This window comes from Schistocerca cancellata, unplaced genomic scaffold, assembly GCF_023864275.1.
Source record: "Schistocerca cancellata isolate TAMUIC-IGC-003103 unplaced genomic scaffold, iqSchCanc2.1 HiC_scaffold_1150, whole genome shotgun sequence".
NCBI lineage: Eukaryota > Metazoa > Arthropoda > Insecta > Orthoptera > Acrididae > Schistocerca > Schistocerca cancellata.
Genome location: NW_026047149.1, coordinates 5,465,642 through 5,492,843, shown reverse-complemented (window position 1 = coordinate 5,492,843; position 27,202 = coordinate 5,465,642). Strand labels below are relative to the sequence as shown.

The 27,202-nt window shown below is 45.3% G+C and overlaps 1 protein-coding gene and 1 pseudogene across 1 annotated transcript in view; one reads left to right on the top strand and one right to left on the bottom strand.

Moving 5' to 3' along the window:
* LOC126159971 (voltage-gated potassium channel subunit beta-2-like) overlaps nucleotides 1-27,202 on the bottom strand; it is a 683,413-nt gene that overhangs the window by 37,483 nt on the left and 618,728 nt on the right. The window contains exons 5-7 of the mRNA XM_049916778.1: nucleotides 13,070-13,277; nucleotides 5,720-5,847; nucleotides 2,373-2,579 (exon numbers count right to left, since the gene is read on the bottom strand). Of these exons, the coding sequence (XP_049772735.1) occupies nucleotides 2,373-2,579; nucleotides 5,720-5,847; nucleotides 13,070-13,277 (543 nt within the window). The remainder of the gene's footprint in view (nucleotides 1-2,372; nucleotides 2,580-5,719; nucleotides 5,848-13,069; nucleotides 13,278-27,202) is intronic.
* LOC126160078 (5S ribosomal RNA) lies at nucleotides 5,275-5,392 on the top strand (annotated as a pseudogene).

The following is a 27,202-nucleotide window of genomic DNA, read 5'->3' as shown; positions in this document are numbered from 1 at the left end:
TGCACGTCTTTCAAAATTTTCTCGCTGCTCTGGCATGCCTCTGACAGTAGCTAATCAGTGGTGTACTCTAATTATAATTCTGAGCAAAACGTTTAGAAAATATTTCACTTTTGTGTGCACTTTTGTTGCTTTACAACTGGGTATCAAATGTGCACATTTACACATGAAAAACATTTTGACCAGTTAGTGCTTTGTGTGGTCCTTGACATTATCAGTTGTGAATCTGGTATGCAGCTTAATTTCACCAATATATGTGTAACAGTATTAAATGCATACTGGCCTTGTGCTGCATCCCGTCTAAAGTGAGCCAAGTCGGTGTGTGCATGTCAATTATAGCGACGAGTGTACTACGACAACAACAATTGTCGGATCTTATGATCTAACCCTTGTACAGAAGAGAGAGAAATTATTCATTCTCAAAGTGAAGTTAGCAGGAATAGTTATATTCTTTTGATTTCCATACCCCAGGATTCATATACACAATACATTTCTCCCTGAGGGAGAAGTACAAAATTTTCACAAGGTTCAGATGTACTGACCCTTTAAAGACTAGCAGGAACAGAGTAGTTCCTTTCTTCTACGAGAAAGCTACAACACTGTATACAAAAGACTATGCACATTAGCAGTCTCATCTCTTTAGAGTACGGGTCACTCAGCACTTTGGAAACACCAGAAGAAATTCCTGTTGCCAGTGAAGCTATACACATGTGCAAGCTGATGTCTTTGGAGCAAGATTATTAATAACACTTCCTGGCATATTAAAACTGTGTGCCGGACTGAGACTCGAACTCAGGACCTTTGCCTTTTGCGGGCAAGCTCTCTACCAACTGAGCCACCCAAGCACGAATCACGCGCCCTCCTCACAGCTTTACTTCTGCCAGTATCTCGTCTCCTACCTTCCAAACTTTACAGAAGCTCTCCTGCGAACCATGCAGGACTAGCACTCCTGAAGGAAAGGATATTGCGGACTCATGGCTTAGCCACAGCCGAGGGGATGTTTCCAGAATGAGATTTTTACTCTGCAGCAGAGTGTGCGCTGATATGAAACTTCCTGGCAGATTAAAACTGTGTGCCGGACCGAGACTCGAACTCAGGACCTTTGCCATTCGCGGGAAAGCGCTCTACCAAGCTCATTCTGGAAACATCCCCTAGGCTGTGGCTAAGCCATGTCTCCGCAATATCCTTTCTTTCAGGAGTGCTAGTCCTGAATGGTTTGGAGGAGAGCTTCTGTAAAGTTTGGAAGGAAGGAGAGGAGGTACTGGCGGAAGTAGGCTGTGAGGACGGGGCGTGAGTCGTGCTTCGGTAGCTCAGTTGGTAGAGCACTTGCCCGCAAAAGGCAAAGGTCCCAAGTTCGAGTCTCGGTCCGGCACACAGTTTTGGTTCAAATGGCTCTGAGCACTATGGGACTTAACACCTATGGTCATCAGTCCCCTAGAACTTAGAACTACTTAAACCTAACTAACTTAAGAACATCACACAATACACAGTATTAATCTACCAGGAAGTTTCATATCAGCGCACACTCCACTGCAGAGTGAAAACCTCATTCTGGTAAGATTATTAATAGCTTTGGAAGCGGCAGAAGAAACTCTAATGACGAGCCGAGACTAGTTATGGACATCCATTGGTCAGCACTCGAATAGCTTTTGGCCTGTCATGACTCATTGAAATTGGGAGAGTGTCTCGGCTGAACACATTCACGTGATGGTGACTGGATTTGATCACTACTCTAATGAACATTATGTGAGTCAAGCGAGCGTCTGGTATGCGTTATTAGGTGAAGTAGCATCGGTCATATTTGGCAAGTTTTCCCAAGCCATGCAAAACGTAATCTCCCTCTCTCTCTGGAATTAGCACACTGGACTCGCAATCGGGAGGACGACAGTCCAAACCCGTGTTCGGCCATCCTGGTTTAGGTTTTCCATGATTTTCCTAAATCGGTTGAAGCAGATGCCAGCATGGTTCCTTTGAAAGGGCACAGCTGACTTCCCTTATACGATGGGAGTGACGACATCGCCGTTTGGTCCCCTCCCCCAAATGAACCGACCATCCACCTGTCTGGCACACCGCAGCCCAGCGCAGAGTGCTTCTCGGGTGGGGCTGGCGCCGCCACTCACCACCGAGCGAGGTGCCGCAGTGGTTAGCACACTGGACTCGCATTCGGGAGGACGACGGTTCAATCCTGCGTCCGGCCATCCTGATTTAGGTTTTCCGTGATTTCCCTAAATCACTCCAGGCCAATGCCGGGATGGTTCCTCTGAAAGGGCACGGCCGACTTCCTTCCCCATCCTTCCCTAATCCGATGAGACCGATGACCACGCTGTCTGGTCTCCTTCCCCAACCAACCAACCAACCAACCAACCGGCACTCACCTATCTTGTTGTAGAGCTCCGGCATGTAGAGCTCGGTCTTGTCGCGGCAGAACATGTGGTACTCCGCCTGCTCGCAGATGGGCGTGACGCAGTTGAACTGCCGGCAGTTGGTGTAGGCCTCCATGACCTCGACGGGCGTCCAGCGCGCCGTCCCCCAGTACATGGCCCAGCCCTGGCTGATCACGTGGTTCATGGCGCGCACCACCTCTGGAACACGCAAGCAGGCACTGGACTCAGCTGCTCGGGACCATCTGGAGTCTACCTACGCCGGTGAAACACTGCACTTGCGAGTTCGCGTCATTTCAAGTTAGGTTGGCTACACTGCACTAGCGATGTCGCGACAAAAGCCTCAGCACACACAGCAGGTGATACAGATTTCCGTTCCACCTCGTAAACGTAAGCTACTCAGCATAAAAATTCGTTTTTGAGTTGCTACCATAATAAAAAAAACGACAACAGCATAATACTGTAGCTATAAGTATAACAAAGCACGCGCTTTCGATAACAGAGCAAAGAAATACAGGAAACAAGCTTTTGATCGTGACCAGTATTTTGAATAACAGTATGGTCATGGGTGACTGGAATTCGACAGTAGGAAAAGGGACAGAAGGAAACATAGTAGGTGAATATGGACTGAGGCTAAGAAATGAAAGAGGAAGCCGCCTGGTAGAGTTTTGCACGGAGCATAACTTAATCATACCTAACACTTGGTTCAAGAACACATGGAAGAATTCTGGAGATACTAGCAGGTATCAGATAGATGATATACTGGTAAGACACAAATTTAGGAACCAGTTTTTAAATTGTAAGACATTTCCAGTGGCAGATGTGGACTCTGACCACAATCTACTGGTTATGAACTGCAGATTAAAACTGAAGAAACTGCAAAAAGGTGGAAATTTAAGGAGATGGGACCTAAATAAACTGACTAAACCAGAGGTTGTACAGAGTTTCAGGGAGAGCATAAGGGAACAATTGACAGGAATGGGGGAAAGAAGTACAGTAGAAGAAGAATAGGTAGCTTTGAGAGATGAAATAGTAAAGGTAGCAGAGGATCGAGTAGGTAAAAAGACGAGCGCTAGTAGAAATCCTTGGGTAACAGGAGAAATATTGAATTTAATTGATGAAAGGAGAAAATATAAAAATGCAGTAAATGATGCAGCCAAAAAGGAATACAAACGTCTCAAAAATGAGATCGATAGGATGTGCAAAATGGCTAAGCAGGGATGGCTAGAGGACAAATGTAAGGATGTAGAGGCTTATCTCACTAGGAGTAAGATAGATACTGCCTACAGGAAAATTATAGACACCTTTGGAGAAAAGAGAGCCATTTGTTTGAATATCAAGACCTCAGATGGAAACCCAGTTCTAAGCAAAGAAGGGAAAGCAGAAAGGTGGAAGGACTATATAGAGGGTCTATACAAGGGCGATGTACTTGAGGACGATATTATGGAAATGGAAGAGGAGGTAGATGAAGATGAAATGGGAGATATGATACTGCGTGAAGAGTTTGACAGAGCACTGAAAGACCTGAGTCGAAACAAGGCCCCGGGAGTAGACAACATTCCATTACAACTACTGACGGCCTTGGGAGTGCCAGTCCTGACAAAACTCTACGATCTGGTGACTAAGATATATGAGACAGGCGAAATACCCTCAGACTTCAAGAAGAATATAATAATTCCAATCCCAACCAAAGCAGGTGTTGACAGATGTGAAAATTACCGAACTATCAGTTTAATAAGTAACAGCTGCAAAATACTAACACGAATTCTTTACAGACGAATGGAAAAACTGGTAGACGCCGACCTTGGGGAAGATCAGTTTGGATTCCGTAGAAATATTGCAACAAGTGAGGCAATACTGACCCTACGACTTATCTTAAAAGAAAGATTAAGGAAAGGCAAACCTACGTTTCTAGCATTTGTAGACTTAGAGAAAGCTTTTGACAATGTTGACTGGAATACACTCTTTCAAATTCTGAAGGTGGCAGGGGTAAAATACAGGGAGCGAAAGGCTATTTACAATTTGTACAGAAACCAGATGGCAGTTATAAGACTCGAGGGGCATGAAAGGGGCGTGTAATTCTATCAGAGGCAGCAAAGGACTAGGAAGAGCAGTTGAACGGAATGGACAATGTCTTGAAAGGAGGATATAAGATGAACTTCAACAAAAGCAAAACGAGGATAATGGAATGTAGTCGAGTTAACTCGGGTGATGCTGAGGGAATTAGATTAGGGATTGAGGGAAAGGAGTTTTGCTATTTGGGGAACAAAATAACCGATGATGGTCGAAGTATAGAGGATATAAAATGTAGACAGGTAGCGGCAAGGAAAGCGTTTCTGAAGAAGAGAAATTTGTTAACATCGAGTATAGATTTATGTGTCAGGAAGTAGTTTCTGAAAGTATTTGTATGGAGTGTAGTCATGTATGGAAGTGAATCGTGGACGATAAATAGTTTAGACAAGAACAGAATAGAAGCTTTCGAAATGAGGTGCTACAGAAGAATGCTGAAGATTAGATGGGTAGATCACATAACTAATGAGGAGGTATTGAATAGGATTGGGGAGAAGAGACGTTTGTAGCACAACTGGACTAGAAGAAGGGATCGGTTGGTAGGACATGTTCTGGGGCATCATGGGATCTCCAATTTAGTATTGGAGGGCAGCGTGGACGGTAAAACTCGTAGAGGGAGACCAAGAGATGAATACACTAAGCAGATTCACAAGGATGTAGGCTGCAGTAAGTACTGGGAGATGAAGAAGCCTGCACAGGATAGAGTAGCATGGAGAGCTGCATCAAACCAGTCTCAGGACTGAAGACCACAACAACAACAACAACTACTACATGAGACACATAGGACTACTGTCGGAAACATAACTGAAGAGGATAAAAGAATCAGGGGAACGGCGTTGCCGCAGTGGATACACCGGTACGCGTCAGATCACCGAAGTTAAGCGCTGTCGGGCGTGGCCAGCACTTGGATGGGTGACCATCCGGGCCGCCGTGCGCTGTTGCCATTTTTCGGGGTGCACTCAGCCTCGTGATGCCAACTGAGGAGCTACTCGACCGAATAGTAGCGGCTCCGGTCACAGAAAACCGTCGTAACGACCGGGAGAGCGGCGTGCTGACGACGCGCACCTCGTATCCGCATCCTCACTGAGGATGACATGGCGGTCGGATGGTCCCGAGAACTCGAGAATTTAACCCTTGTGGTTCGAGATTCGCAACTTTTCGCAGTATGGGAGCCACTAGCGATGCCTGGATGAATGAGTAACCAACCAAAAGCCAGTATTTGGCCTGGCGGTTCACTACTGTAGCAGCCGCAGCGAGGGTGGGCTACGCACCTTCCATGGGGCACATGGGGTCGGCCTTGTGCACGATGACGACGTCTATGTAGGTGAGCTGCAGGCGCTGCAGAGACGCCTTCACGGACTCGATCACGTGCTTCCGGGACAGGCCGCGCTCGTCAGACCTGCAAAGCAAACCAAACAAACCAGCTTTCCTTTAGCAAGGCTCACATGGCAATGACTACGGTCTAAGAAATAAAATTAAAAAGGTAAAAAATGAAGCACCACAAAGGAATTATCCGAATGGCATGAAAATCGATAGATGTGGTGTACATGTACAGACAGAAAATGATTACAGATGCAGAAAAATTGGATGATTTATGCAAGAGAAAGAGCTTCACAAATTGAGCAGGGCAGGAACCTGTTATTACTCCTGTGGCCGTTATGCAAGCAGCTACTGGGCTTGGCATTGATTGGTGGAGTTGTTGGATGTCGTCCTGAGGGATGTTGTGCCAAATTCTGTCCAATTGGAGCTTTAGATCGTCAAAATCCCGAGCCTTGGAGGGTCCTGCCCATAAAGCAAGAAACGTTCTCCATTTGGGAGAGATCCGGCAACCTCATTGGCCGAGGTAAGGTTTGGCAAGCTATAAAAAGTCTTGCTGTGTGCGGGCGGCCATTATCTTGCTGAAATGTACGCTCAGGATGGCTTGCCATGAAGGGCAACAAAATGTGAAGTAAAATATCGTTGACGTACTGCTGTGCTTTAAGGATGTGGCGGATGACAACAAAAAGAGTACTGGCCTTTTTTTTTTAAAGTCATCAGTCTTCTGACCGGTTTGATGTGGCCCGTCACGAATTCCTCCCCTGTGCCAACCTCTTGACCTCAGAGTATCACTTGCAACCTACGTCCTCAATTATTCCCAGGTTGTATTCCAATCTCTGTCTTCCTCTGCAGTTTTTGTCCTCTATAGCTCCCTCTAGTAGCATGGAAGTCATTCCCTGAAATCTTAACGCATGTCCTATCATCCTTCCCCTTCTCCTTCCCAGTTTTTTCCACATATTCCTTTCCTTTCCGATTCTGTGCAGAACCTCCTCATTTCTTATCTTATCAGTCCACCGAATTTTTAACATTCTTCTTCAAATACTTTGATTCTCTTCTGTTCCGGTGTAAGGAGTGTGTCAGAACTCTCCATTACATAAAACAGTGTAATCAACTTAACGTTATTCTTTGTATCGTGTAAGCATTCAGATGTTGTTGTTGCTGTGGTCTTCAGTCCTGAGACTGGTTTGATGCAGCACTCCATGCTACTCTATCCTGTGCAAGCTTCTTCATCTCCCAGTACCTACTGCAACCTACATCCTTCTGAAACTGCTTAGTGTATTCATCTCTTGGTCTCCCTCTACCATTTTTACCCTCCACACTGCACTCCAATACTAAATTGGTGATCCCTCGATGTCTCAGAACATGCCCTACCAACCGATCCCTTCTTCTAGTCAAGTTGTGCCACAAACTCCTCTTCTCGTCAATTTTGTTCAATACCTCCTCATTAGTTATATGATCTACGCATCTACAGCATTCTTCTGTAGCACCACATTTCGAAAACTTCTATTTTCTTCTTGTCCAAACTATTTATCGTCCATGTTTCACTTCCATACATGGCTACACTGCATACAAATACTTTCAGAAAGGACTTCCTGACACTTAAATCTATACTCGATGTTAACAAATTTCTCTTCTTCAGAAACGCTTTCCTTGCCATTGCCCGTCTACATTTGATATCCTCTCTACTTCGACCATGATCAGTTATTTTGCTCCCCAAATAGCAAAACTCCTTTACTACTTTAACTGTCTCATTTCTTAATCTAATTCCCTCAGCTCCACCCGACTACATTCCACTAACCTCGTTTTGGTTTTGTTGGTGTTCATCTTATATCCTCATTTCAAGACACTATCCATTCCGCTCAGCTGCTTTTCCGCGTCCTTTGCTGTCTCTGACAGAATTACAATGTCATCGGCGAACGTCAAAGTTTTTATTTCTCCTCCATGGATTTTAATACCTACTTCGATTTTTTCTTTCGGTTCCTTTACTGCTTGCTCAGTATAGAGATTGAATAACATCGGGGATAGGCTACAGCCTTGTCTCACTCCCTTTCCAACCACTGCTTCCCTTTCATGTCCCTCGACTCTCATAACTGCCATCCGTTTTCTGTACAAATTGTAAATAGCCTTTCGCTCCCCGTATTTTACCCCTGCCACCCTCAGAATTTGAAAGAGTATTCCAGTCAACATTGTCAAAAGCTTTCTCTAAGTCTACAAATGCTAGAAACGTAAGTTTGCCTTTCCTTAATCCATCTTCTAAGATAAGTTGTAGGGTCAGCATTGCCTCACGTGTCCCAATATTTCTATGGAATTCAAACTGATCTTCTCCGAGGTCCGCTTCTACCAGTTTTTCCATTCGTCTGTAAAGAATTCGCGTTGGTATTTTGCAACTGTGACTCATTAAACTGATAGTTCGGTAAGTTTCACATGTGTCAACACCTGCTTTGTTTCGGATTGGAATTACTATATTCTTCTTGAAGTCTGAGTCTTCTTGAAGTCTGAGTCTCAGATATCGATGTAACAATCTAAGGCCGAAACACGGGAGCGCGATTGTAAGCATTGTCGTGAGACGAGGTCTGCCTGCGAGAGCGGAAGCAGTGGTGTCGGTCGAGAGCCCGGGGACAGAAGACGTGTCACGCTGCACTCACGTCAGTGAAGGCAGATCTTACCACACTCAAGGTGTGATTTCACTTATAAATCCAGAAGAGATTTAGATGGCTTAACTACGCTTGAAGATGGAATTCAGGGTAAAACTCGCAAGCATAGCGCAAAAGCAATTGCAGGGTTAGGCTCGTAATTGTTAGTCCGACTTTGCAATAATCCCACGTTTTGCTTGTCAGTGAAAGAAGCCTTCTTATCCTCGAAATAACAATAATTATTCTCCACATCTAATTCATAAATATGCTGTGGTTTATTAAATGTTAATGTAACTTTGAAATTGAAATTATTAGGCACTCAGCCATTATTGATACCTATATCACAGTCATTGTCACCATCTATTATTGGTTATGATTATTCTGAAGTTTGAGATAGACTTAATTTATGAAATCCCTTCTGACAAGTTATTTGGTAGCTAATAGGACCCAAGTAAACTCCTATTAAATTCATTCTTAGTAACAATAAGCTTTAGCCACTGCTGCTGTATGCTGCTGCGAATTGCTGTAAACCACATGGAAAAAATGTGTGTGAAATCTTATGGGACTAACTGCTAAGGTCATCAGTCCCTAAGCTTACACACTACTTAACCTAAATTATCCTAAGGACAAACAGACACGCCCATGCCCGAGGGAGGATTCGAACCTTTGTCGGGACCAGCCGCACAGTCCATGACTGCAGCGTAAACCACATGGACAAGAAGTGAGTGCAAAACTTAGGGCAAAACAGAGACACTGACACACCACAACATGTCACGTACTCTAAATCCAGTAAATTCCGCTGCACAAGACAGATTCTGTATCACTTGTAAATTCTTATTTAAATACGCCATCACATAGCTTATCCAAAAGTTTTAAGTTTTTCATGTAACGATATGTCGAGGGTTTAAATGACAGTGAAACTGACTCTCATACTACATGCAAACAGTGTCATTTAGGTCAGATTCCGTCAACTGATACCTCAGGTTGCTTATCGAGTCCATTTTCACAGACTAATACAGGCGTATTTGCTGTAGGAACCTCACATACTGGTTCCATATACACCGGTTTTCCGACAGTCCATGTTTCACTATCATACAATACTATGCTTCAACCGTAAATGCTCAGAAATTTCTTCCTCAAAATAAGGCCTATGTTTGATACCAGTAGACTTCTGGCCAGGAATGCCCTTTCTGTCAATGCTTGTCTGCTTCTGATGTCCTCCTTGCTTCGTCTATCAACGATAATTTTGCTCACTAGGTAGCAGAATTTCTTAACTTCATCTATCTCGTGACCATCAATCCGACGTTACGTTTGTCGCTGTTCTCATTTCTACTGCTCCTCATTACTTTCGTCTTTCTTCGATTTACTCTCAATCCATAATCTGTACTCATTAGACTGTTGATTCCATTCAGTAGATCCTCTACTTTCTCCTTACTCTCACTCAGGATACAAATGTCATCAGCGAATTGTATCACCAATGTCCTTTCACCTTGAATTTAACCCACTTCCTGAACCTTTCTTTTATTTTCATCATTGCTTCCTCAATGTACAGATTGAACAGTAGGGGCGAAAGACTACATCCCTGTCTTAACCCTTTTAAATCCGAGCACTTCCTTCTTGGTCGCTCACTCTTATTATTTCCGCTACGTTCTTCTACATATTGTATACTATCCGTCTTTCGCTATAGCTTACCCCCATTTTTCTCAGCCGGCCGCGGTGTCTAGCGGTTCTGGCGCTGCAGTCCGGAACTGCTACAGTCGCAGGTTCGAATCCTGCCTCGGGTATGGGTGTGTGTGATGTCCTTAGGTTAGTTAGGTTTAACTAGTTCTAAGTTCTAGGGGACTTATGACCTAAGATGTTGAGTCCCATAGTGCTCAGAGCCATTTGAACCATTTTGAACCATTTTTCTCAGGATTTCGAACACCTTGCACCATTTTACATTGTCGAACGCTTTTTCGAGGTCGACAAATCCTATGCACGTGTCTTGATTTTTCTTTTAGTGGTTCCATTATCAACCGCAATGTGAGGCTTTTTGCGGATGATGCTGTGGTGTATCGAGAGGTTGTAACAATGGAAAATTGTACTGAAATGCAGGAGGATCTGCAGCGAATTGACACATGATGCAGAGAATGGCAATTGAACCTCAATGTAGACAAGTGTAACGTGCTGTGAATACATAGAAAGAAAGATCCTTTATCACTTAGCTACAAGGTCAGCAACTGGAAGCAGTTAATTCCATAAATTATCTGGGAGTAGGCATTAGGACTGATTTAAAATGGAATGATCATATAAAATTAATCGTCGGTAAAGCAGATGCCAGACTGATATTCATTGGAAGAATCCTAAGGAAATTCAGTCCCAAAACAAAGCAAATAGGTTACAGCCCACTTGTTCGCCCACTGCTCGAATACTGTTCTCCGGTGTGGGATTCGTACCAGATAGGGTTGATAGAAGAGAGAGAGAAGATCCAACGGAGAGCAGCGCGCTTCGTTACAGGATCATTTAGTAATCGCGAAAGTGTTACGGAGTTGACAGATAAACTCCAGTGGAAGACACTGCAAGAGAGACGCTCAGTAGCTCGGTACGGGCTTTTGTTGAAGTTTCGAGAACATACCTTCACCGAAGAGTCAAGGAGTATATTGCTCCCTCCTACGTATATCTCGCGAAGAGACCATGAGGACAAAATCAGAGAGATTAGAGCCCACACAGAGACATACCGACAATCTTTCTTTCCACGAACAATACGAGACTGGAATAGAAGGGAGAACCGATAGAGGTACTCAAGGTACCCTCCGCCACACACCGTCAGGTGGCTTGCGGAGTATGGATGTAGATGTAGATGTAGATGTAGATATCTTCTCCATGTTTCCTGATATGAAATAAAATTCTCCGGCCTATAGTGCAACCGTATCGGCAGCATATTGGAGAGGCATTCGTCTTCGTGGACGACAATTCACGTCCTCATCGTGCACATCTCGCAAATGACTTGCTTCAGGATAACGACATCGCTCGATTAGAGTGGCCAGAATCTTCTCCAGACATGAACCGAATGGAACATGCCTGGGATAGGTTGAAAAGGGCTCTTTATGGACGACGTGACCCACCAACCACTCTGAGGGATCTGCGCCGAATCGCCATTAAGGAGTGGGACAATCTGGACCAAGAGTGCCTTGATGAACTTGTGAATCAATGCAAGAGGACGTGCTACTGTGTATTAGAGGAACCAGTATGTACAGGAATCTGGACCCCCACCTCTGAAGTTCTCGCTGTATGATGGTGCGACATGCAATGTCTGGTATTCATGAGCAATAAAAAGGGCGAAAATGATGTTTATATTGATCTCTACTCGAATTTTCTGGACAGTATCCGGAACTCTCGCAGTACAAAACATGTTCTGCATCTACATCCATACTCCGCAAGCCCCGTGACGGTGTGTGGCGGAAGGTACCTTGAGTACCTCTATCGGTTCTCCCTTCTATTCCAGGCTCGTATTGTTTGTGGAAAGAAGGATTGTCGGTATGCCTCTGTGTGGGCTCTAATCTCTCTGATTTTATGCTTACGGTCTCTTCGCGAGATATACGGAGGAGGGAGCAATATACTGCTTGACTCTTCGGTGAAGGTATGTTCTCGAAACTTCAACAAAAGCCCGTACCGAGCTACTGAGCGTCTCTCCTGCAGAGTCTTCCACTGGAGTTTATCTATCATCTCCGTAACGCTTTCGCGATTACTAAATGATCCTGCAATGAAGCGCGCTGCTCTCCGTTGGATCTTCTCTCTCTCTTCTATCAACCCTATCTGGTACGGATCCCACACTGCTGAGCAGTATTCCAGCAGTGGGCGAACAAGCGTACTGTAACCTACTTCCTTTGTTTTCGGATTGCATTTCCTTTGGATTCTTCCAATGAATCTCAGTCTGGCATCTGCTTTACCGACGATCAACTTTATATGATCATTCCATTTTAAATCACTCCTAATGCGTACTCCCAGATAATTTATGGAATTAACTGCTTCCAGTTGCTGACCTGCTATATTGTAGCTAAATGATAAAGGATCTTTGTTTCTATGTATTCGCAGCACATTACACTTGTCTACATTGAGATTCAATTGCCATTCCCTGCACCATGCGTCAATTCGCTGCAGATTCTCCCGCATTTCAGTACAATTTTCCATTGTTACAACCTCTCGATACACCACAGCATCATCTGCAAAAAGCCTCAGTGAACTTCCGATGTCATCCACCGGGTAATTTATGTATATTGTGAATAGCAACGGTCCTACGACACTCCCCTGTGGCACACCTGAAATCACTCTTACTTCGGAAGACTTCTCTCCATTGGGAATAACATGCTGCGTCCTGTTATCTAGGAACTCCTCAATCCAATCACACAATTGGTCTGATAGTCCATATGCTCTTACTTTGTTCGTTAAACGACTGTGGGGAACTGTAGCGAACGCCTGGCGGAAGTCAAGAAACACGGCATCTATCTTGGAACCCGTGTCTATGGCCCTCTGAGTCTCGTGGACGAATGTATGTATGTATATTCGATTTTTTTTAAAAATGGAGAGAAAGTGGAAGGGATCAGTTGTGCTCTTGTTGTGTAATTGTATGGATGCAAAGAGGGTAGCCTTTGTCAGCGGGTGCCGGCGTGGAGCGCCTACAGCGATACGCACTTGGTGTTCCAGTAGATCTTGGTGGTGACGATGTAGGAGGAGCGCTTCCAGCCGTGCCGCTGGAGGATGCGTCCCAGCTCCAGCTCGGCGCGCGGCCCGCTGTACGCCTCGGACAGGTCGAACACGTTGATGCCCGAGTCGTAGGCGAGCAGCACGATCTGCTCTGCCGCCTCCTCCGTGACGCCGGAGCTGAACGTCACCCAGGTGCCTGTCCACAGAGAGAGAGGGAACAAAGGCATGAGCACGAAAAGTGTTCCACATTGTGCTCTCACGGCTGTGACAGCAGCCAATACGTACGAGGTTTGTCCGGAAAGTACGTATAGGAGGTGCATTCAAGTTCTAAGGCCTCCGATTTTTTTTCTAATTAACTACTCACCCGAAATCGATGAAATTGCCGTTACTTCTCGACGTAATCGCCCTGCAGACGTACACATTTTTCACAACGTTGACGCCATGATTCCGTGGCAGCGGCGAAGGCTTCTTTAGGAGTCTGTTTTGACCACTGGAAAATCGCTGAGGCAATAGCAGCACGGCTGGTGAATGTGCGGCCACGGAGAGTGTCGTTCATTGTTGGAAAAAGCCAAAAGTCACTAGGAGCCAGGTCAGGTGAGTAGGGAGCGTGAGGAATCACTTCAAAGTTATTATCACGAAGAAACTCTTGCGTAACGTTAGCTCGATGTGCGGGTGCGTTGTCTCGGTGAAACAGCACACGTGCAGCCCTTCCCAGACGTTTTTGTTGCAGTGCAGGAAGGAATTTGTTCTTCAAAACATTTTCGTAGGATGCACCTGTTACCGTAATGCCCTTTGGAACGCAATGGGTAAGGATTACGCCCTCGCTGTCCCATAACCTGGACACCATCATTTTTTCAGCACTGGCGGTTACCGGAAATTTTTTTGGTGGCGGTGAATCTGTGTGCTTCCATCGAGCTGACTGGCGCTTTGTTTCTGGATTGAAAAATGGCATCCACGTCTCATCCATTGTCACAACCGACGAAAAGAAAGTCCCATTCGTGCTGTCGTTGCGCGTCAACATTGCTCGGCAACATGCCACACGGGCAGCCGTGTGGTCGTCCGTCATCATTCGTGGCACCCACCTGGATGACACTTTTCGCATTTTCAGGTTGTCATGCAGGATTGTGTGCACAGAACCCACAGAAATGCCAACTCTGGAGGCGATCTGTTCAACTGTCATTCGGCGATCCCCCAAAACAATTCTCTCCACTTTCTCGATCGTGTCGTCAGACCGGTTTGTGCGAGCCCGAGGTTGTTTCGGTTTGTTGTCACACGATGTTCTGCCTTCATTAAACTGTCGCACCCACGAACGCACTTTCGACACGTCCATAACTCCGTCACCACATGTCTCCTTCGACTGTCGATGAATTTCAATTGGTTTCACACCACGCAAATTCAGAAAACGAATGATTACACGCTGTTCAAGTAAGGAAAACGTCGCCATTTTAAGTATTTAAAACAGTTCTCATTCTCGCCGCTGGCAGTAAAATTCTATCTGCCGCACGGTGCTGCCATCTCTGGGACGTATTGACAATGAACGCGGCCTCATTTTAAAACAATGCGCATGTTTCTATCTCTTTCCAGTCCGGAGAAAAAAAATCGGAGGCCTTAGAACTTGAATGCACCTTGTAAAAGTTGAATAAGAAGTCACACGGGGCTAAATTGGGTGGATAAGGTGGGTGGTCTGTCACGGTGGTTGAGCTTTGGGCCAAAAACTCGCGAACAACTAGCGACGTGTGAGCGGGCGCATTGTCGTGACGAAGAATCCACCTGCCCCCTTTTGCCAACTCCGGTCGAACTCGGGCCGCACGGGCTCTGAGACGCGTCAGAACTTCAGCGTAAAAATTTCCGTCCACTCTCTGGCCGGGAGGGACAAATTCCTCGTGAACAGTGCCCCTAGAATCAAAGAAAACAATCAACATTGTCTTCACATTGGACCTCGATTTTCGCGACTTTTTTGTTCTCGGTTCTCTTGCTAGTTTCCATTCCTAGCTTTGAAATTTGAGTTCCACATCGAATTCGTAAAACCAGGACTCGTCTCCAGTGATGACTCGGTTGAGAAAGTCTTCTCGTTCCTCTGCTTCCGACCAATCCTCACAGCACTCGACCCTCTTAGCTTTCTGTTCTGGCGTCAAGAGCTTCGGTACGATTTTCGCACACAATTTCTTCATTTCAAGTTTTTGTGTCAGGTTTTCGTGAACTATTGTTTTGGGGATTTACAGCTCGTCAGCAATCATTCTGACTCTCAATCTACGGTCTTTAAGAACATGAGCCCGAATTCGTTCAACATTTGCATCGGAACTCGATGTCGACGGGCGTCCTGGGCGAGGGTCATCGTTCACTTCTTCTCGGCCATCCCGAAACCTTTTTAACCACTTGTTCACGGTTGCTTCCTTCAGAGAATTCTCCGTAAACCTGCTTCAAACACTCAAAAATCTCACGGCCATTCTTGCCTAGCTTTGCAAGAAACTTGATGTTGACGCACTGTTCGACAATCAGAGAGCGGCCCATGCCGACGGCAGGTGAAAAAGGGGGACTGTCAACAAGCTGCCGCACTCTCCCACCTTCACGCAGAGTGCTCTGACTGAAACTGAGCGTTGATGGGATTGATTACAGCAGTAGTCCCATCTGGCGTTGACTGCAACTTGTAACATAAAGACATTATTCAACTTCTATACGTATTTTCCGGAGAAACCTCATATAGTAAACGCAAGTCTGTTTCGTCCGTGCGTGTGGCTACAACTGTGTAACTGTGGTGTGTGTACTGTAAGACCTTCGGTACACACACCATCAGATTATTTGACTTGTCACTCTAACGAAGTAGGCGAGTGTCAGCAATACGTCTCGTGGTCTTATCGTGGCGTGTTTATCTTCTTCCGTCAGTTCAGACGATAGAAATACCACTAGCGCGCTTAGAGTAGCAGATTGACGGTGACCAACTTTAAACAGAACTTGATTAATTTTCACACACATTTATTAAAATAATAACAATCATAAACCTTGCTTAACTTGATTCTGGATGCTATTTACAATTGACAATCTGAAGTTCCTTTGGTTTTGGTACGTTAATCTTATTCTCACATATCTCTGATACCTGACAAACTGTCTATACATTTATCTTCATGGCTATGTACAGGAATATGATAATCTTATTAGGCGCAGACTGAAACTTGACTATAGATTGGTACAGACTAATGCAGACAAATGCAGACTAATGCAGACTGACTAATCGGAGGTCTGTACACTCGTTATAATACCTCGCGCGTTCAGGTATCACTGTGCGAGTGTGATCTGTGAGGAGAAAAGGTTCTACATTAGCAGCAATCTCATTGGCTGCATTACATATTAATACGCGGATCGGCGGAAGCAGAATTTGGTCCGTCTCTGAGGCAGCGCCATCTGGTAGTGCGGAGACGGACGAGCGCTGCGCCTGCGCTGTTGTGCTTAGCAGGGCGCGCTCTACTGGGAAAGTTGTGTACGCGCTGAGTATGCGGAACTATGTACACAACAGTAACCCACCCTCGCAGGCCCATTTATGAACAAGGTTTCCATCGGAACAGCACAGATTCAGTTTGAAGATACTGGTGTCAAAAGAAGGCGTCACACCAATGGACTTGCTATGGGAAATCGGTGAAACATCTGGGAATAGCGTGGCAAAGTGCCTGGGACTGGTCAGAATGTTCCTTCTACAATGTTGCAAAGCGTTGGTCTTGCAAAAGGCATGGGAATAGTCTAGAGCCTTCCACAACATCTTGTGAAAGAAACTTCCTGGCAGATTAAAACTGTGTGCCGGACCGAGACTCGAACTCGGGACCTTTGCCTTTCGCAGGCAAGAGCTCTACCATCTGAACTACCCAAGTACGACTCACGACCCGCCCTCACAGCTATACTTCTGCCAGTACCTCGTCTCCTACCTCCTGAAAGGAGTGCTATTTCTGCAAGGTTCGCAGGAGAGCTTGTGTAAACTTTGGAAGGTAGGAGACGAGGTACTGGCAGAAGTAAGGCTGTGAGTGCGGGTCGTGAGTCGTGCTTCGGTAGCTCAGTTCGTAGAGCTCTTGCCCGCGAAAGGCAAAGGTCCCGAGTTCGAGTCTCGGTCCGGCACACAGTTTTAATCTGCCAGTAAGTTTCATATCAGCGCACACTCCACTGCAGAGTGAAAATCTCATTCTGGAAACACCCCCTAGGCTGTGGCTAAGCCATGTCACCCCAATATCCTTTCTTTCAGGAGTGCTAGTTCTGCAAGATTCACAGGAGAGCTTCTGTAAAGTTTGGAAGGTAGGAGACGAGGTACTGGCAGAAGCAAAGCTGTGAGGACGGGGCGTGAGTCGTGCTTGGGTAGCTGAGATGGTAGCGCACTTGCTCGCGAAAGGCAAAGGTCCCGAGTTCGAGTCTCGGTCCGGCACACAGTTTTAATCTGCCAGGAAGTTTCATACCAGCGCACACTCCGCTGCAGAGTGAAAATCTCATTCTGGAAACATGCCCCAGGCTGTGGCTAAGCCATGTCTCTATGCTTTCTTTCAGGAGTGCTAGTTCTGCAAGGTTTGCAGGAGAGCTTCTGTAAAGTTTGGAAGGTAGGAGACGAGGTACTGGCAGAAGTAAAGCTGTGAGGACGGAGCGTGAGTCGTGCTTGGGTAGCTCAGTTGGTAGAGCACTTGCCCGCGAAAGGCAAAGGTCGCGAGTTCGAGTCTCGGTCCGGTACACAGTTTTAATCTGCCAGGAAGTTTCATATCAGCGCACACTCCGCTGCAGAGTGAAAATCTCATTCTGGAAACATCCCCCAGGCTGTGGCTAAGCCATGTCTCTATGCTTTCTTTCAGAAGTGCTAGTTCTGCAATGTTTGCAGGAGAGCTTCTGTAAAGTTTTGAAGGTAGGAGACGTGGTATTGGCAGAATTAAAGCTGTGAGGATGGGTCGTGAGTCGTGCTTGGGTAGCTCAGTTGGTAGAGCACTTGCCCGCGAAAGGCAAAAGTCCCGAGTTCGAGTTTTGGTCTGACACACAGTTTTAATCTGCCAGGAAGTTTCATATCAGCACACACTCCGCTGCAGAGTGAAAATCTCATTCTGCATCTTATGGAAGGTTTGAAAATGTTCCCGAATGTACTACAATCATCTAGCGTCTTGCATCATCGTGTTGTGATATAGATCCATTCCAGCTCATAAGGTGAGGCAAATAAAAGAGGCCTGCGCGACTGGATACGTTTGGACGTGAATGTATGCATATAGCCACACTCCATTATTATGGAGCAACTGCCTGTACAACTGGCCGAACCCCGTATCAGATTTACACAATCTTCATGCCTGACAGTTGTTAGCGGAGATCAATCTGGTTGCGACCCTAGCTGGCTATCCAGGTCACTTGATCTGTCAGTGTACAATTTCATTGTATGAGAAGCACTCAAGCCTAAGGTGTATCGCAATAACCCTGATATTCTTCAAAAATTGCAACTTCGATTTTTTCTCAGCAACTTGCCCATAAGGGCCCAAAAGGGCCAAGTGATGAATGGAGTGGATGGGGGTGGTCATTTTCAATATATATATATATATATATATATATATATATATATATATATATATATATATATATATATATATATATAGGGTGGTCCATTGATCGTGACCAGGCCAAAAATCTCACGAAATAAGCATCACACGAAAAACCTACAAAGAACAAAACTCGTCTAGCTTGAAGGGGGAAACCAGATGGCACTATGGTTGTCCCAGTAGATGGCGCTGCCATAGGTCAAACGGATATCAACTGCGTTTTTTTTTAATAGGAACCCCCATTCTTATAACATATTCTTGTAGTACGTGAAGATATATCAATGTTTTAGTTGGACCTCTTTCTCGCTTTGTGATAGATGGCGCTGTAATAGTCACAAACGTGGTGTCACGTAACATTCCGCCAGTGCTGACGGTATTTGCTTCGTGATGCATTACCCGTGTTAAAATAGCCCGTTTACCAATTGCGGGAAAGGTTGATATCGTGTTGATTGTTGACTACTGTGATCAAAATGCCCAACGGGCATGTGCTATGTATGCTGCTCGGTATCCTGGACGACATCGTCCAAGTCTCCGGACCGTTCGCCGGACAGTTACGTTATTTAAGGAAACAGGAAGTGTTCAGCCACGTGTGAAACGTCAACCACGACCTGCAACAAATGACGATGCCAAAGTAGGTGTTTTAGCTGCTGTCGCGGCTAATCCGCACTTCAGTAGCAGACAAATTGCGCGAGAATCTGGAATCTCAAAAACGTCGGTGTTGAGAATGCTACACAAACATCGACTACACCCGTACCATATTTCTATGCACCAGGAATTGCATGGCGACGACTTTGAACGCCGTGTACCGTTCTGCCACTGGGCACAAGAGAAATTACGGGACGATGACAGATTTTTTGCACGCGTTCTATATAGCGACGAACCGTCATTCACCACCAGCGGTAACGTAAACCGGCATAATATGCACTATTGGGCAACGGAAAATCCTCGATGGCTGCGACAAGTGGAACATCAGCGACCTTGGCGGGTTAATGTATGGTGCGGCATTATGGGAGGAAGGATTATTGGCCCCCATTTTATCGATGGCAATCTAAATGGTGCAATGTATGCTGATTTCCTGCTTAATGTTCTACCGATGTTACTACAAGATCTTTCACTGCGTGACAGAATGGCGATGTACTTCCAACATGATGGATGTCCGGCACATAGCTCGCGTGCGGTTGAAGCGGTTCAATAATAGCATATTTCATGACAGGTGGATTGGTCGTCGAAGCACGTTCACCGGATCTGACGTCCCCGGATTTCTTTCTGTGGGGAAAGTTGAAGGACATTTGCTATCGTGATCCACCGACAACGTCTGACAACATGCGTGACCGCATTGTCAATGCATGTGCGAGCATTACGGAAGGCGAACTACTCGCTGTTGAGAGGAACGTCGTTACACGTATTGCCAAATGGATTGAGGGTGACGGACACCATTTGAGCATTTGTTAATGACGCTGTAACAGTATGCGTTCTCAGAAATGATAAGTTCACAAAGATACATGTATCACATTGGAACAACCGAAATATAATGTTCAAACGTACCTACGTTCTGTATTTTAATTTAAAAAACCTACCTGTTACCAACTGTTCGTCTAAAATTATGAGCGATATGTTTGTGACTATTACAGCACCATCTCCCACAAAGCGAAAAAAGTGGTTCAACTAAAACATTCATATATCTTTACGTCTTACACGAATATGTTATAAAAATGGGGGTTCCTATTTTTAAAAAACGCAGTTGATATCCGTTTGACCTATGGCAGCCCCATCTAGCCGGGGAACCATAGCGCCATCTGATTTCCCCCTTCAAGCTAGACAAGTTTCGGTCTTTGTAGTTTTTTGGTTTATCGCTTATTTCGTGAGAGATTTGGTTCGGTCACGATCAATCTACCACCCTGTATATAAGCGCACCCACTTTTGGATACTGATTACAGCAGGTCAGGAGAAACTGAAACCAACAGTAAGTGAAATAAGTTCAAGTGAAAGTGAAATGGGTGTTAACTTGAATTTTAATGTATTATGATGTTCCCAAGAGCCTGTTTCAGTCTATTCACTAATTTTAGAATCACGTGAAGGAATACACATAAGAAACCGCCATATGTTGTTTCGGGCATTACGTATACCTTTTGTTGTTGTGAGACATGAGGTCGTCTTTTCGGGAACGTTAAGATATACGTATATTTAAAAAGAATATACGTATTGCAAAGTATTGTTTTGTCCAAACTATCGATCGCTATTGGAGAAACGAATACATAGTCTAGTTTATATTAATAGGCACTAGATCTCAGTTGTCTTCTGTTTTGCATGGTGACCAAAATGATTTCTGCTGCAGAAATCATTTTGTGCTCTCGAGTTTGCTAAGTGCAGTTCCGTGATTACAGCACAAAGACGTTTCAGGTTGAACTACCAAATTGATCCTCCGAACATTCGCAGATGGTTCAAAAAATGGCTCTGAGCACTATGGGACTTAACATCTGTGGTCATCAGTCCCCTAGAACTTAGAACTACTTAAACCTAACTAACCTAAGGACATCACACACATCCATGCCCGAGGCAGGATTCGAACCTGCGACCGAAGCGGTCACGCGGTTCCAGACTGAAGCGCCTAGAACCGCACGGCCACACCGGCCGGCTTCGCAGATGGTGTCGACAGTTTCTAGATACAAGATGTGTATGTAGAGGAAAGAGTCCTGCCTGTGCTCGCGTCCCTGAAGAAAATGTTGCACGAATTCAAACTGCTTTCCGACGTAGTCCTTCAAAATCAACTCGTCGTGCCAGTCGGGAGTTACAACTGCCTACAACAATAATTTGGCGTGTTTTGAGACGTCGCTTGGTTATGGAGCCGTACAAGTTGCAGCTGTTACAAACTCTGCGTCCTGACGACAAACGCAAACGCGTGGCATTTTGTAACGAGATTCTTGATGCTAATGACAATGGTAACACTTTCGCACAACGCATCGTGTTCAGTGATGAAGCGACTTTCCAGTGGTCAGGTAAACAAATTCCATATGAAATTACTGAATGAAAATAAGGATAATACGTCAACTTACTGATTTCTCTCTCCCTAAGATTCCCAAGATTTGCTATGATTCTAAGCGCAAATGTGGCTGAACCAAGTTGTTTTAGGAGTGCCAAAATGTGTTTTTTTTTCAATTTAAATTCTCATCAATATGGACACCTAAGAATTCCGAAGTTTCCATCCTATGTACTATTTCATCACCATGTGTTACACTTATCACTGGTGCAGTACCCCTAGGGGTGCAGAGCTGAATATGATGTGTCTCTGTGAAATTCAGGGTGAGACCATTCACAGAAAACCAGCCAATGATACTTTTGAGAACTTTGTTCACTATTTCTTACATTTCTGTATGCATACTTGGAGTGATTACAATACTGGTGTCACCTGCGAAAAGAACTAATTCTGCTTGTTCTACATTAGACGGCAGATCATTTACATATGTGAGGAACCGTAGTGGACCTAAGACTGAGCCTTGGGGAACCCCATATGAGATTTCTCCCTAGTCAGAATTATGTCCCTGGATTCTGTTGGTTGGTTGGTGTAATCTAACGTAATGGAGACAAGGGAGACTGGGTTGTGGCTCCATCAACAAAGTCAAACATTATATGAAATAGTCTCCTGTTGGGAGATACATGCTCCTCGCCAGGGTGACTATGTTAAGAAATAAGCACGTAGACATAAAGAATGAAGATGTAGAATGTCACTAAAATTTGTTTCATTAAAAAAGCTCTAAGAATTTTGACATAAAAAGTTCGGAGACACTACTTTCCCGCGCGCCCTCGTATAAAGAAGAAATATTATCTCCAGAAATCTCGAAAAGTTCTTCACTGATTTGGTTCAAAATTTACATGATGCTCTAATAAGCATTCGGACGGACATAGGCCATAGGTTTTTTTAAGACGACTGTTTACAGGTTTTCTGTAAAAAACAGACTGCCAGGAAGAAAATGATGAACTCTGCTGAGAAAATGTGCGTTTTCGTTTTCTCTTTCGCCATCAGTTTCAACTGGGATAGCAGACTATTCAAACCATTAGACAAATTGTCTTTCTCGTGTTTCTGCTTTTATATACAGGGTGAGTCACCTAACGTTACCGCTGGATATATTTCGTAAACCACATCAAATACTGACGAACCGTTTCCACAGACCGAACGTGAGGAGAGGGGCTAGTGTATTTGTTTAATACAAACCATACAAAAATGCACGGAAGTATGTTTTTTAACACAAACCTACGTTTTTTTAAATGGAACCACGTTATTTTTGTTAGCAAATCTGAACATATAAACAAATACGTAATCAGTGCCGTTTGTTGCATTGTAAAATGTTAATTACATCCGGAGATATTGTAACCTTAAGTTGACGCTTGAGTACCACTCCTCCGCTGTTCGATCGTGTGTATCGGAGCACCGAATTACGTAGGGATCCAAAGGGAACGGTGATGGACCTTAGGTACAGAAGAGACTGGAACAGCACATTACGTCCACATGCTAACACCTTTTTATTGGTCTTTTTCACTGACGCACATGTACATTACCATGACGTGGAGGACGCATAAATTGGCCAGCCCGTTCTCCTGATCTTACACCTCTGGACTTCTTTCTGTGGGGTACGTTAAAGGAGAATGTGTACCGTGATGTGCCTACAACTCCAGAGGATATGACACAACGTATTGTGGCAGCCTGCGGCGACATTACACCAGATGTACTGCGGCGTGTACGACATTCATTACGCCAGAGATTGCAACTGTGTGCAGCAAATGATGGCCACCACATTGAACATCTATTGGCCTGACATGTCGGGACACACTCTATTCCACTCCGTAATTGAAAATGGAAACCACGTGTGTACGTGTACCTCACCCCTCATGGTTTTTGTACATGTGCGTCAGTGAAAAAGACCCAATAAAAAGGTGTTATCATGTGGACGTAATGTGCTGTTCCAGTCTCTTCTGTACCTAAGATGCATCACCGTTCCCTTTGGATCCCTACGTAATTCGGTGCTCTCCTATACACACGATCGAACAGTGGAGGAGTGGTACTCAAGCGTCAACTTTAGGTTACAATATCTCCGGATGTAATTAACATTTTACAATGCAACGAACGGCACTGATTACGTATTTGTTTATATGTTCAGATGTGCTAACAAAACTAACGGGGTTCCATTTAAAAAAAAACGTTCGGTCTGTGGAATCGATTCGTCAGTATTTGATGTGGTTTACGAAATATATCCAGCGGTAATGTTAGGTGACTCATCCTGTATACATTATATACGTTATCATGTGTTCTTTTCTTTATCTCTCGCAGTTGGATTGAACAGAAAACTTGTATATTACGAAGGTTGTACTTTCAGATTGTTGGGTAATGATGACAATACTGCTGCACTATCTGAATAGTCACTAGCTACAGTAATACTGCATTATCTGAATCGTCACTAACTCTCTTATGCTACCTGATGAAAGACTGTAACATCGGAAATAAATGTCACTGAAGTAGATGTTATTCCAGTAGCGGGGAGCGGTCTTTGTTAAACCCCCTACACCAATGATTCCAAACCATTTACCCTTCAGTTCAAGCCAATAATAATTTCGTTTGCAGTAACGATAGGGAATGCTCATTCAAACAAGTTCGAACTAATTGGCGATCAGAGTACTTTTACCATGGTCAGCTGCATAGGCATTTCACTAACTCTCACCATATAATATGCCAAAAAATAAAACTGTATACTCCATACTATTAACACATAGCGTGTATGTATTATGTATACAACTGCATATACAACATTATACGAGGGCTATTCAGAAAATAGGGAATGTTTCCGTCTGACGCCGCTAGGCGCGCGCCGATCGCGTATTTTCTGGTATGTGCATGCTCGGCAGGTCAGTCGGCATCCATCGGTGACAGCGGCAACGTCTCTGCGCGTCTGGTTTTTTCGATATTCGAATCCGAAATGTGCACTGCAATCGAAAATCCTGCCAATTGTGAGGTGCGGTCTGTAATACGGTTTTTGTTGGCAAAAAAACCTACAGAAAATCATCGTGAAGGGGGGGAAGTGTACGGAAACAACTTAATGACTGAATGTTCCATCCGGAAATGGAGCGTTCGGTTTAAAAATGGCCGACCAAACGTTCATGATGAAGAGAAGACTGGACGCCCGAGCATTGCGACTGACGATCTTGTCGCTAAACTTGATGAAACGATTCGTGAAAACCGTCGCTTCACAATAACGGAACTTTCGCTTTCTTTTACACAAGTTTCAAGGACTTCGTTGTTTGAAATTTTCTCTCAAAAGCTAGGCTACCACAAATTTTGTGCACGATGGGTGCCCAAAATGCTTACAGAGCGCCATGTGAAACGTCCCCTTAGAAAAATTAATGAATTACTGTGCTGATAAACCTCTTACATTATTTGATTTTCAAACAGCTGAGCAGAGCTGAACGTACTCAGACATTTCGCTCTTTACCTATTCTGTCTAAACTGACAGCCAATATTTTTAGCACAACGGAATCTGACTTTCAATAATCCCTACAAAAGAATGGCCCTGACTAACATTAACCTATACCTTTCACAAATCACTTACCTCACAAAAATCTTCGTTACTCGAACTACTGCAAAATACCGAGCGCCACTACTGCCAGCTAAATAAAAGATTCGAACTACGGAAGGCACTAACTATTGATAGGCATACTTAGCAAATGAAAGATTTTAATAGAGAACAAACAATGTATTTACCTTAATAGTATTAATATACACTCCTGGAAATGGAAAAAAGAACACATTGACATCGGTGTGTCAGACCCACCATACTTGCTCCGGACACTGCGAGAGGGCTGTACAAGCAATGATCACACGCACGGTACAGCGGACACACCAGGAACCGCGGTGTTGGTCGTCGAATGGTGCTAGATGCGCAGCATTTGTGCACCGCCGCCGTCAGTGTCAGCCAGTTTGCCGTGGCATACGGAGCTCCATCGCAGTCTTTAACACTGGTAGCATGCCGCGACAGCGTGGACGTGAACCGTATGTGCAGTTGACGGACTTTGAGCGAGGGCGTATAGTGGGCATGCGGGAGGCCGGGTGGACGTACCGCCGAATTGCTCAACACGTGGGGCGTCAGGTCTCCACAGTACATCGATGTTATCGCCAGTGGTCGGCGGAAGGTGCACGTGCCCGTCGACCTGGGACCGGACCGCAGCGACGCACGGATGCACGCCAAGACCGTAGGATCCTACGCAGTGCCGTAGGGGACCGCACCGCCACTTCCCAGCAAATTAGGGACACTGTTCCTCCTGGGGTATCGGCGAGGACCATTCGCAACCGTCTCCATGAAGCTGGGCTACGGTCCCGCACACCGTTAGGCCGTCTTCCGCTCACGCCCCAACATCGTGCAGCCCGCCTCCAGTGGTGTCGCGACAGGCGTGAATGGAGGGACGAATGGAGACGTGTCGTCTTCAGCGATGAGAGTCGCTTCTGCCTTGGTGCCAATGATGGTCGTATGCGTGTTTGGCGCCGTGCAGGTGAGCGCCACAATCAGGACTGCATACGACCGAGGCACACAGGGCCAACACCCGGCATCATGGTGTGGGGAGCGATCTCCTACACTGGCCGTACACCACTGGTGATCGTCGAGGGGACACTGAATAGTGCACGGTACATCCAAACCGTCATCGAACGCATCGTTCTACCATTCCTAGACCGGCAACGGAACTTGCTGTTCCAACAGGACAATGCACGTCCGCATGTATCCCGTGCCACCCAACGTGCTCTAGAAGGTGTAAGTCAACTACCCTGGCCAGCAAGATCTCCGGATCTGTCCCCCATTGAGCATGTTTGGGACTGGATGAAGCGTCGTCTCACGCGGTCTGCACGTCCAGCACGAACGCTGGTCCAACTGAGGCGCCAGGTGGAAATGGCATGGCAAGCCGTTCCACAGGACTACATCCAGCATCTCTACGATCGTCTCCATGGGAGAATAGCAGCCTGCATTGCTGCGAAAGGTGGATATACACTGTACTACTGCCGACATTGTGCATGCTCTGTTGCCTGTGTCTATGTGCCTGTGGTTCTGTCAGTGTGATCATGTGATGTATCTGACCCCAGGAATGTGTCAATAAAGTTTCCCCTTCCTGGGACAATGAATTCACGGTGTTTTTATTTCAATTTCCAGGAGTGTATATAGCAGTTCATGACATCCATTCTTACGAACGTACTGTTTCTGATGGACACACCTCCAGATTATCAATTCTCAAAAATCCGCCATCTCTCTCCCCACATCCACCACTGCTAGCGGCTCACCTCCAACTGCACAACGCTATGCGCTGTTAACAGCCAACTGCCCAACACTACAATAGCAAATTCCAACAATGCAAACCAGCCACAGACTGGACACAGCAAAGCCAGTGATTTTCATACAGAGCGCTACGTGGAGTTACCAATATAAAAACCTAAACAGCCTACTTACACATGAAGAACAGCGAATGGGGGGGGGGGGGGGCTATCACAAACATGGTGATTCGTTACCGGACCGAATAGTAACCGGTGACGAGACTTGGCTGAAACACGTCA